Genomic DNA, 13,366 nt, shown 5'->3' on the forward strand with positions numbered 1-13,366 from the left:
TATAACCTCTACTACCACTACTACTATCACCACTACTTTCACTACTACTATCACTACTACTACCACTATCACCACTACTATCACTACTACTATCACCACTACTGTCACCACTACTATAACATCTACTACCACTACTATAACCTCTACTACCACTACTACTATCACCACTACTGTCACCACTACTATAACCTCTACTACCACTACTACTATCACCACTACTGTCACCACTACTATAACCTCTACTACCACTACTACTACCACTACTACTATCACTACCACTACTACTATCACCACTACTGCCACCACTACTATAACTACTACTGTCACCACTACTATCACTACCACTACTACTGTCACTACTACTATCACTACTACTATCACCACTACTATAACCTCTACTACTATCACCACTACTATCACTACTACTGTCACTACCACTATCACCACTACTATCACTACTACTATCACCACTACTATAACATCTACTACCACTACTATAATCTCTACTACCACTACTACTATCACCACTACTATAACCTCTACTACCACTACTACTGTCACCACTACTGTCACCACTACTATAACCTCTACTACCATCACTACTACTACCACTACTACTATCACCACTACTGTCACTATTACTACCACATCTACTACTGCTATTTCTCCTGCCAGTACTACTACCACTACTGCAATTACTACTACTACCAATACTACTATTACTATCACTATTACTACTACTACTGCCAATACTACTACTACCACTACTACTACTACTACTACTATACCGACTACTACTACTACCACTGATATTACTACTACGACTACTACTACCACTACTAGGACTACTACCACTGCTTTTACTACTACTACTACTATTACTACAACTACTACTACCACTACTGTTTTACTACAACTACTACTACCACTAATACTACTATTATGACTTCTACTAATACTGCTAAACTACTATTACTACTGCTAATACTACTATCACTAACACTACTACTACTGCTGCTACTACTACTGCTACTACTACTGCGGTTGCTAGGCCATCATTGAACATATTAATGTGTTCTTAACTGACTTGCCCAGATAAATAAAGGTAAAATAAGAAGCAGAGACAGCTGTCCACAGACAGTAGCTATTAGCAGAGACAGCTGTCCACAGACAGTAGCTATTAGCAGACAACTGTCCACAGACAGTAGCTATTAGCAGACAGCTGTCCACAGACAGTAGCTATTAGCAGACAGCTGTCCACAGACAGTAGCTATTAGCAGAGACAGCTGTCCACAGACAGTAGCTATTAGCAGAGACAGCTGTCCACAGACAGTAGCTATTAGCAGACAGCTGTCCACAGACAGTAGCTATTAGCAGAGACAGCTGTCCACAGACAGTAGCTATTAGCAGAGACAGCTGTCCACAGACAGTAGCTATTAGCAGACAGCTGTCCACAGACAGTAGCTATTAGCAGACAGCTGTCCACAGACAGTAGCTATTAGCAGAGACAGCTGTCCACAGACAGTAGCTATTAGCAGAGACAGCTGTCCACAGACAGTAGCTATTAGCAGACAGCTGTCCACAGACAGTAGCTATTAGCAGAGACAGCTGTCCACAGACAGTAGCTATTAGCAGAGACAACTGTCCACAGACAGTAGCTATTAGCAGAGACAGCTGTCCACAGACAGTAGCTATTAGCAGAGACAGCTGTCCACAGACAGTAGCTATTAGCAGAGACAGCTGTCCACAGACAGTAGCTATTAGCAGAGACAGCTGTCCACAGACAGTAGCTATTAGCAGAGACAGCTGTCCACAGACAGTAGCTATTAGCAGAGACAGCTGTCCACAGACAGTAGCTATTAGCAGAGACAGCTGTCCACAGACAGTAGCTATTAGCAGAGACAGCTGTCCACAGACAGTAGCTATTAGCAGAGACAGCTGTCAGACAGTAGCAGACAGCTGTCCACAGACAGTAGCTATTAGCAGAGACAGCTGTCCACAGACCTATTACAGAGACAGCTGTCCACAGACAGTAGCTATTAGCAGAGACAGCTGTCCACAGACAGTAGCTAGCAGAGACAGCTGTCCACAGACAGTAGCTATTAGCAGAGACAGCTGTCCACAGACAGTAGCTATTAGCAGAGACAGCTGTCCACAGACAGTAGCTATTAGCAGAGACAGCTGTCCACAGACAGTAGCTATTAGCAGAGACAGCTGTCCACAGACAGTAGCTATTAGCAGAGACAGCTGTCCACAGACAGTAGCTATTAGCAGAGACAGCTGTCCACAGACAGTAGCTATTAGCAGAGACAGCTGTCCACAGACAGTAGCTAGCTTAGACAGTAGCTATTAGCAGAGACAGCTGTCCACAGACAGTAGCTATTAGCAGAGACAGCTGTCCACAGACAGTAGCTATTAGCAGAGACAGTCCACAGACAGTAGCTATTAGCAGAGACAGCTGTCCACAGACAGTAGCTATTAGCAGAGACAGCTGTCCACAGACAGTAGCTATTAGCTGCAGAGCTATTAGCAGAGACAGCTGTCCACAGACAGTAGCTATTAGCAGAGACAGCTGTCCACAGACAGTAGACAGCTGTCCACAGACAGTAGCTATTAGCAGTCCACAGACTATTAGAGACAGCTGTCCACAGACAGTAGCTATTAGCAGAGACAGCTGTCCACAGACAGTAGCTATTAGCAGAGACAGCTGTCCACAGACAGTAGCTATTAGCAGAGACAGCTGTTAGCAGAGACAGACAGACTGTAGCAGAGACAGCTGTCCACAGACAGTAGCTATTAGCAGAGACAGCTGTAGCCAGAGACAGCTGTCCACAGAGAGTAGCTATTAGCAGAGACAGCTGTCCACAGACTGTCCACAGACAGTAGCTATTAGCAGAGACAGTCCACAGACTGTATTAGCAGAGACAGCTGTCCACAGACAGTAGCTATTAGCAGACAACTGTCCACACACAGTAGCTATTAGCAGAGACAGCTGTCCACAGAGAGTAGCTATTAGCAGAGACAGCTGTCCACAGACAGTAGCTATTAGCAGAGACAGCTGTCCACAGACAGTAGCTATTAGCAGAGACAGCTGTCCACAGACAGTAGCTATTAGCAGAGACAGCTGTCCACAGACAGTAGCTATTAGCAGACAACTGTCCACACACAGTAGCTATTAGCAGAGACAGCTGTCCACAGAGAGTAGCTATTAGCAGAGACAACTGTCCACAGACAGTAGCTATTAGCAGAGACAGCTGTCCACAGACAGTAGCTATTAGCAGACAACTGTCCACACACAGTAGCTATTAGCAGAGACAGCTGTCCACAGACAGTAGCTATTAGCAGAGACAACTGTCCACAGACAGTAGCTATTAGCGGAGACAGCTGTGATCACACTGACAGTAGCTAGAAGCAGAGACAGCTGTCCACAGACAGTAGTTAGAAGCAGAGACAGCCGTGATCACACAGACAGTAGTTAGAAGCAGAGACAGCTGTGATCACACAGACAGTAGCTAGAAGCAGAGACAGCTGTCCACAGACAGTAGCTAGAAGCAGAGACAGCTGTCCACAGACAGTAGCTAGAAGCAGAGACAGCTGTCCACAGACAGTAGCTAGAAGCAGAGACAGCTGTGATCACACAGACAGTAGCTAGAAGCAGAGACAGCTGTCCACAGATAGTAGCTAGAAGCAGAGACAGCTGTCCACAGACAGTAGTTTGAAGCAGAGACAGCCGTGATCACACAGACAGTAGTTAGAAGCAGAGACAGCTGTGATCACACAGACAGTAGCTGGAAGCAGAGACAGCTGTCCACAGACAGTAGCTAGAAGCAGAGACAGCTGTGATCACACAGACAGTAGCTAGAAGCAGAGACAGCTGTCCACAGACAGTAGCTGGAAGCAGAGACAGCTGTCCACAGACAGTAGCTATTAGCAGAGACAGCTGTCCACAGACAGTAGCTGGAAGCAGAGACAGCTGTGATCACACAGACAGTAGCTAGAAGCATAGACAGCTGTGATCACACAGACAGTAGCTAGAAGCAGAGACAGCTGTGATCACACAGACAGTAGCTAGAAGCAGAGACAGCTGTGATCACACAGACAGTAGCTAGAAGCAGAGACAGCTGTGATCACACAGACAGTAGCTCGAAGCAGAGACAACTGTGATCACACAGACAGTAGCTAGAAGCAGAGACAGCTGTCCACAGACAGTAGCTATTAGCAGAGACAACTGTCCACAGACAGTAGCTATTAGCAGAGACAGCTGTCCACAGAGAGTAGCTATTAGCAGAGACAACTGTCCACAGACAGTAGCTATTAGCAGACAGCTGTTCACAGACAGTAGCTATTAGCAGAGACAGCTGTTCACAGACAGTAGCTATTAGCAGAGACAGCTGTCCACAGACAGTAGCTATTAGCAGACAACTGTCCACACACAGTAGCTATTAGCAGAGACAGCTGTCCACAGACAGTAGCTATTAGCAGAGACAACTGTCCACAGACAGTAGCTATTAGCAGAGACAACTGTCCACAGACAGTAGCTATTAGCAGAGACAGCTGTCCACAGACAGTAGCTATTAGCAGAGACAGCTGTCCACAGACAGTAGCTATTAGCAGACAACTGTCCACACACAGTAGCTATTAGCAGAGACAGCTGTCCACAGAGAGTAGCTATTAGCAGAGACAACTGTCCACAGACAGTAGCTATTAGCAGAGACAGCTGTCCACAGACAGTAGCTATTAGCAGACAACTGTCCACACACAGTAGCTATTAGCAGAGACAGCTGTCCACAGACAGTAGCTATTAGCAGAGACAACTGTCCACAGACAGTAGCTATTAGCGGAGACAGCTGTGATCACACTGACAGTAGCTAGAAGCAGAGACAGCTGTCCACAGACAGTAGTTAGAAGCAGAGACAGCTGTCCACAGACAGTAGTTAGAAGCAGAGACAGCCGTGATCACACAGACAGTAGTTAGAAGCAGAGACAGCTGTGATCACACAGACAGTAGCTAGAAGCAGAGACAGCTGTCCACAGACAGTAGCTAGAAGCAGAGACAGCTGTCCACAGACAGTAGCTAGAAGCAGAGACAGCTGTGATCACACAGACAGTAGCTTGAAGCAGAGACAGCTGTGATCACACAGACAGTAGCTGAAGCAGAGACAGCTGTGATCACACAGACAGTAGCTAGAAGCAGAGACAGCTGTCCACAGACAGTAGCTAGATGCAGAGACAGCTGTCCACAGACAGTAGCTGGAAGCAGAGACCGCTGTGATCACACAGACAGTAGCTGGAAGCAGAGACAGCTGTCCACAGACAGTAGCTGGAAGCAGAGACAGCTGTCCACAGACAGTAGCTATTAGCAGAGACAGCTGTCCACAGACAGTAGCTGGAAGCAGAGACAGCTGTGATCACACAGACAGTAGCTAGAAGCATAGACAGCTGTGATCACACAGACATTAGCTAGAAGCAGAGACAGCTGTGATCACACAGACAGTAGCTAGAAGCAGAGACAGCTGTGATCACACAGACAGTAGCTCGAAGCAGAGACAACTGTGATCACACAGACAGTAGCTAGAAGCAGAGACAGCTGTGATCACACAGACACATGCTTCAGCAGTAAAATTCCTTTCCCACTGTCAGCATTCTTTCAAAGGCCACAGGCTTTAACTTCTTAAGGCTCTGAATATAACAACAAAAACACATCATGGGGCCGAAAGGGCCCTACAACAGAGCGATGGAGCATCGTATACTGTAAATTCCAACATTTTAGCCACGCAAAAGTTTGTAGAACTATGTTAGAAAAGGAAGTTCCGTCACTGCGTTTAGGTAAAGTGTGTAACAGCCTGCGACCGTTTGATGTTCCACACTGCTCAGCTCTTCACAACTTCACCATTTTACAGCAAGGCCATTTCTGATGTGTGGTACAGTACTAACTGCAAATAAACAATTTTATTATTTCTCATGTGAAAGAATAAAACATGTCTATTTGTACAAACAGTCAGTAAACGTTTTTTTTAAAACAATAGATGCATAGGAGAGAGTAGGCTGTAAAGTAAAGAAAAAATATACTTACAGTGAAATCTTTCGACAGGGAGTGTGAGTTTAGGTTTGTGAGAATCTGTGTCAGCATATGAATGCACTTTTGGTTGAGAGCGTGAGTGCGTGTATGTGCGTGTGTTTGTGCGTGCTTGCGTGCACGTGTGTGTGTATGTTTTATAGCCTTGGTGTGCCCTGTCTGTTCCCCATTCAGTGTGTCAGGTGCCATTTTGTTCACTGACCCAGAAATGGGCCACACTCATCAGAACTGCAGCTTTGGATGAATCAGCGGACAGCAACCATTGTGTTCCCCGTTTTCAGTCTTACCGCTCTACAAAGAGAGAGAGAGAGAGGAGTGGGAGAGAGAGAGAGAGAGAGAGAGAGAGAGAGAGAGAGAGAGAGAGAGAGAGAGAGAGAGGGGAGTGGGAGAGAGGAGTGGGAGAGAGAGAGAGAGAGAGAGAGAGAGAGAGAGAGAGAGAGAGGGAGTGGGAGAGAGGAGTGGGAGAGAGAGAGAGAGAGAGAGAGAGAGAGAGAGAGAGAGAGAGAGAGAGAGAGGGAGAGAGAGAGAGAGAGAATGAGAGAGAGAATGAGAGAGAGAGAGAAAGAGAGGGGAGAGAGAGAGAGGGAGAGAGAGAGAGAGAGAGAGGAGTGGAGAGAGAGGAGTGGGAGAGAGAGAGAGAGAGAGAGAGAGTGGGAGAGAGGAGTGGGAGAGAGAGAGAGGGAGAGAGGAGTGGGAGAGAGAGAGGGAGAGAGGAGTGGGGGAGAGAGAGAGAGGGGAGAGAGAGAGAGAGAGGAGTGGGAGAGAGGAGTGGGAGAGAGGAGTGGGAGAGAGGAGGGAGAGAGAGAGAGAGAGAGAGAGAGAGAGAGAGGAGGGGGAGAGAGAGAGAGAGAGAGAGAGAGAGAGAGAGAGAGAGAGAGAGAGAGAGAGAGAGAGAGAATGAGAGAGAGAAAGAAAGAAAGAGACCTATTTTAGCTCAAGTGTGCTCTCTCAAGCCCATCCCTTTACACAAAAGGTTATAGAGTTTGAATGCCCGAGTATCTCCACTGTGTCCCTAATCTGCTGTTGAAGCCAAATGAATTATTTCTGCTGAATAGTCTTGTATTTAGTATGTAGAAGTTCATTAGTGTTTAGTTGTCTCAGGAGAAAAACAGAATTCCGCAGCATCGACCAACAGACTTCTACCAGCTGAGCTGGACACAAAGTGTTTAGTTGAGCATGAAAAATAAAAAATATATTACTTTCCATGTACATTTATCAGAAACAGGGAGGTTCTGTCAACTCTACTTTGTACCTGCATGACCTTAGTAGTTCACTGTAGCTACATTTCATTTGTATAGGTAACCTAACCTGACAAAACCTGTCAGCAAGCATAGACAGATGTACTGTAAATACTGCTATAAGCATAATACCCATTACCCTAATTTAATATAAATCAGTTTGAGGATGATACTGAAGATAAACATGTATTAAGCTAATACTGTCTACTATAAATTATAGCATTTTGATAGAAAAATGGTCTTTAGGGCTTTTTTCATGCAGATGGACCTGTCAGTTACCTACCCTCTGATGTCATCAATGTGCGACTTTCAAACAAGGGAAACTAATGTGCTGTGAAGTCAAAGATTTTTTATAACTAAGATAGACCACAGCCTGTCATTTCCAATAGGAACAAATGAGTCATAGAGGGAAGAACAAGCAAGGAGGTGAGCAGAGCCAAGCGCGAGCTAATGAGATTCCTAGTGGCGGGGTTCTAGCAAACATATAAAATTAAAGTTAAAGACACTACATAAACAAGACACGAATATAAATGTTTATTATTAATATCATGCCTTTAGTGTACTTGATAGGGCTATAAGTTACTGGTATTGTATCAAAACCTGTACGACATACTATTTATAGAACTACCAGTTACTGTAGCTACAGATCGTTAATGTGATTTAATATTTTTGGTATCCATTGCTGTGAATTACAGGTTAAGTACTGTTTTGTGTCACTACAGATTGTAACACCAGATAATGTTATTATGTAAACACCTGTACAGAGCTCGTACAGGTGTTTACGTAATAGATCAGCTCGTACATGTGTTTACATAATAGATGAGCTCGTACATGTGTTTACATAATAGACGAGCTCGTACAGGTGTTTACATAATAGACGAACTCGTACAGGTAGGCTACCTGCCGCCCCTCCACTCTAACCACTAGGCTACCTGCCGTCCCCTCCACTCTAACCACTAGGCTACCTGCCGTCCCTCCACTCTAACCACTAGGCGACCTGCCGTCCCTCCACTCTAACCACCAGGCTACCTGCCGCCCCTCCACTCTAACCACTAGGCTACCTGCCGTCCCCTCCACTCTAACCACTAGGCAACCTGCCGTCCCCCACTCTAACCACCAGGCAACCTGCCGTCCATCCACTCTAACCACTAGGCTACCTGCCGTCCCTCCACTCTAACCACTAGGCTACCTGCCGTCCCCTCCACTCTAACCACTAGGCAACCTGCCGTCCCCTCCACCCTAACCACCAGGCAACCTGCCGTCCCTCCACTCTAACCACCAGGCAACCTGCCGTCCATCCACTCTAACCACTAGGCTACCTGCCGTCCCTCCACTCTAACCACTAGGCTACCTGCCGTCCCCTCCACTCTAACCACTAGGCTACCTGCCGTCCCTCCACTCTAACCACTAGGCTACCTGCCGTCCCCTCCACTCTAACCACTAGCCTACCTGCCGCCCCTCCACTCTAACCACTAGGCTACCTGCCGTCCCTCCACTCTAACCACTAGGCTACCTGCCGTCCCCTCCACTCTAACCACTAGGCAACCTGCCGTCCCTCCACTCTAACCACCAGGCAACCTGCCGTCCCTCCACTCTAACCACTAGGCTACCTGCCGTCCCTCCACTCTAACCACTAGGCAACCTGCCGTCCCTCCACTCTAACCACTTGGCTACCTGCCGTCCCCTCCACTCTAACCACTAGGCTACCTGCCGTCCCTCCACTCTAACCACCAGGCAACCTGCCGTCCCTCCACTCTAACCACTAGGCTACCTGCCGTCCCTCCACTCTAACCACTGGGCTACCTGCCGTCCCCTCCACTCTAACCACTAGGCTACCTGCCGTCCCTCCACTCTAACCACTAGGCTACCTGCCGTCCTTCCACTCTAACCACTAGGCTACCTGCCGTCCCCTCCACTCTAACCGCTAGGCTACCTGCCGTCCCGCCACTCTAACCACTAGCCTACCTGCCGTCCCCTCCACCCTAACCACTAGCCTACCTGCCGCCCCTCCACTCTAACCACTAGGCAACCTGCCGTCCCTCCACTCTAACCGCTAGGCTACCTGCCGCCCCTCCACTCTAACCACTAGCCTACCTGCCGCCCCTCCACTCTAACCACTAGGCTACCTGCCGTCCCTCCACACTAACCACTAGGCTACCTGCCGTCCCTCTACTCTAACCACTAGGCTACCTGCCGTCCCTACACTCTAACCGCTAGGCAACCTGCCGTCCCTCCACTCTAACCGCTAGGCTACCTGCCGCCCCTCCACTCTAACCACTAGCCTACCTGCCGCCCCTCCACTCTAACCACTAGGCTACCTGCCGTCCCTCCACTCTAACCGCTAGGCTACCTGCCGCCCCTCCACTCTAACCGCTAGGCTACCTGCCGCCCCTCCACTCTAACCACTAGGCTACCTGCCGTCCCTCCACTCTAACCACTAGGCTACCTGCCGTCCCTCTACTCTAACCACTAGGCTACCTGCCGTCCCTCCACTCTAACCACTAGGCTACCTGCCGTCCCTCTACTTTAACCACTAGGCTACCTGCCGTCCCTCCACTCTAACCACTAGGCTACCTGCCGTCCCTCTACTCTAACCACTAGGCTACCTGCCGTCCCTCCACTCTAACCACTAGGCAACCTGCCGTCCCTCCACTCTAACCACTAGGCTACCTGCCGTCCCCCCACTCTAACCACTAGGCAACCTGCCGTCCCTCCACTCTAACCACTAGGCAACCTGCCGTCCCTCCACTCTAACCGCTAGGCAACCTGCCGCCCCTCCACTCTAACCGCTAGGCAACCTGCCATCCCTCCACTCTAACCGCTAGGCTACCTGCCGTCCCTCCACTCTAACCCCTAGGCTACCTGCCGTCCCTCTACTCTAACCGCTAGGCTACCTGCCGTCCCTCTACTCTAACCACTAGGCTACCGGCTACCGTCCCCCCACTCTAACCACTAGGCTACCTGCCGTCCCTCCACTCTAACCACTAGGCTACCTGCCGTCCCCTCCACTCTAACCACTAGGCTACCTGCCGTCCCCTCCACTCTAACCACTAGGCTACCTGCCGTCCCGCCACTCTAACCGCTAGGCTACCTGCCGTCCCTCCACTCTAACCACTAGGCTACCTGCCATCCCTCCACTCTAACCACTAGGCTACCTGCCGTCCCTCCACTCTAACCACTAGGCTACCTGCCATCCCTCCACTCTAACCACTAGGCTACCTGCCGTCCCTCCACTCTAACCACTAGGCTACCTGCCGTCCCTCCACTCTAACCACTAGGCTACCTGCCGTCCCTCCACTCTAAACACTAGGCTACCTGCCGTCCCTCCACTCTAAACACTAGGCTACCTGCCGTCCCTCCACTCTAAACACTAGGCTACCTGCCGTCCCTCCACTCTAAACACTAGGCTACCTGCCGTCCCTCCACTCTAAACACTAGGCTACCTGCCGTCCCTCCACTCTAAACACTAGGCTACCTGCCGTCCCTCCACTCTAAACACTAGGCAACCTGCCATCCCTCCACTCTAACCGCTAGGCTACCTGCCGTCCCTCCACTCTAACCACTAGGCTACCTGCCGTCCCCTCCACTCTAACCACTAGGCTACCTGCCGTCCCTCCACTCTAAACACTAGGCTACCTGCCGTCCCTCCACTCTAACTACTAGGCTACCTGCCGCCCATTGTAGCTGTATTCCTTTACAGCTAACTATGTACAGGATCATGTCACTGTTAGTGTAACAGTATAATTTTAGACCGTCCCCTCACCCATACCCGGGCGCGAACCAGGGACCTTCTGCACACATCAACAACAGTCACCATCGCTCCACAAAAGCCGCGGCCCTTGCAGAGCAAGGGGAACTACTACTTCAAGGTCTCAGAGCAAGTGACGTAACCGATTGAAACGCTATTTAGCGCACACCGCTAACTAAGCTAGCCGTTTCACATCCGTTACACTCACCCCCCTTTTGACCTTCCTCCTTTTTCCGCAGCAACCAGTAATCCGGGTCAACAGCATCAATGTAACAGTATACTTTTAAACCGTCCCCTCGCCCATACCCGGGCGCGAACCAGGGACCTTCTGCACACAACGACAACAGTCACCCTCGAAGCATCGTTACCCATCGCTCCACAAAAGCCGCGGCCCTTGCAGAGCAAGGGGAACTACTACTTCAAGGTCTCAGAGCAAGTGACGCAACCGATTGAAACGCTATTTAGCGCACACCGCTAACTAAGCTAGCCGTTTCACATCCGTTACATTAGCAAAAGATACCAGCTTGACTAAAACTCACTTATGTAGTATGTATTCTGCTTTAGCCCAGATGTGCCAATGTGATCATGTCCAGCAGGCAGTGGTGTGAGGGCCAGGCATGTTGTCTGTGTCCCACAGGGAGATGGTGAGCGTACTGGACCCCAGGAGCCTGAAGGGGGCGGTAGAGGAGCTGCAGGGTGAGGGAGTGGAGGAGATCCACTCAATTAAATTAAATTCAAGGGACTTTATTGGCATGGGAAACATATGTTAACATTACCAAAGCAAGTGAAGTCGATCATATACAACAGTGAAATAAACAATAAAAATGAACAGTAAACATTACACTCACAGAATTTCCAAAAGAATAAAAACATTACAAATGTCGTATTATGTCGTATTATTAAGACAGGCTCAACTCTGGCTGTGGCTGATGCCTCCGGGGCGGTGAGGGTGCTAGAACTGCCGGTGGGGCACAGTAAACAGGACTCTCCACAGATACACCGACATCGTCTCATCTGTGGCTTCCCGTCCTCTCAGGCCCAACAACCTGGTCTCAGCCGGGCTCGACATGCAGGTGAGACGACTGGAGAAACAGGTGGCTGGAGAGAGAGAGTGCCCTGTTTGACTAAGTAAGTATGTTTTGACCCCTTCCGTCCCCAATCCCTTGCAGGCGGGCTCCTGAGTGGCACAGTGGTCTAAGGCACTGCATCTCAGAGCAAAAGGTTCGAATCCAGGCTGTAACACAGCTAGCTGTGGTTGGGAGTCCCATAGGACGGCGCACAATTGGCTCAGCAGTGTCCAGGTTTGGCCGGGGTAGGCTGTCATTGTAAAAAAAACAAATTGTTCTTAACTGATTTGCCTAGTTAAATTGAACCTACTGGAAGAGGAGGGGCATCAGCAGAAGGCCGGTCAGCTCTTCAAACCGCCTGGTGGCCCTCTAGGACCCTACGGTTGAGGATAAGGATTAAGCAGGAGACCCAAGCTCAATCTTTATGTAATACATGTATCACTAGCCACTTTAACTATGCCACTTTGTTTACATACTCATCTCATATGTATATAATGTACTCAATACCATCTACTGTATCTTGCCTATGCCGCTCTGTACTATCACTCATTCATATATCTTTATGTACATATTCTTATCCCCTTACACTTGTGTCTATAAGGTAGTAGTTTTGGAATTATTAGCTAGATTACTTGTTGGTTATTACTGCATTGTCGGAACTAGAAGCACAAGCATTTCGCTACGCTCGCATTAACATCTGCTAACCATGTGTATGTGACAAATAAGATTTGATTTGAATTTTAACGCCTGGCTACGCTGACGCAGGTGTGGGTGCTGAATAACCTGTACAACTGAAGTCGTAAGTTTACATACACTTAGTTTGGATTCATTAAAACTAGTTTTTCAACCACTCCACAAATGTCTTGTTAACAAACTATAGTTTTGGCAAGTCGGTTAGGACATCTACTTTGTGCATGACACAATTGTTTACAGACAGATTATTTCACTGTATCACAATTCCAGTGGGTCAAACACTAAGTTGCCTGTGCCTTTTAAACAGCTTGGAAAATTCCAGAAAATAATGTAATGGTCATTTTTCCAACAATTATTTACAGACAGAATATTTCACTTATAGTTCACTGTATCACAATTCCAGGGGTCAGAAGTTTACATACACTATGTTGACTGTGCCTTTAAACAGCTTGGATTCCAGAAAAGGATGTCATGGCTTTAGAAGCTTCTGATAGTCTACATTACATCATTTGAGTCAATTGGAGGTGTACCTGTGGATGTATTT

General features: G+C 48.3%; 1 protein-coding gene across 1 annotated transcript in view; it reads right to left on the minus strand.

The window, feature by feature from the left end:
* neu4 (sialidase 4) overlaps window positions 1–13,077 on the minus strand; it is a 20,103-nt gene extending 7,026 nt beyond the window's left edge. The window contains 2 exon segments of the mRNA XM_052468610.1: window positions 6,279–6,367; window positions 11,602–13,077. Of these exon segments, the coding sequence (XP_052324570.1) occupies window positions 6,279–6,299 (21 nt within the window). The 5' untranslated portion in view covers window positions 6,300–6,367; window positions 11,602–13,077.
* Window positions 13,078–13,366: the final 289 nt, after the last annotated feature.

Source organism: Oncorhynchus keta, chromosome 18 (assembly GCF_023373465.1).
Source record: "Oncorhynchus keta strain PuntledgeMale-10-30-2019 chromosome 18, Oket_V2, whole genome shotgun sequence".
NCBI classification, from domain to species: Eukaryota; Metazoa; Chordata; class Actinopteri; order Salmoniformes; family Salmonidae; genus Oncorhynchus; species Oncorhynchus keta.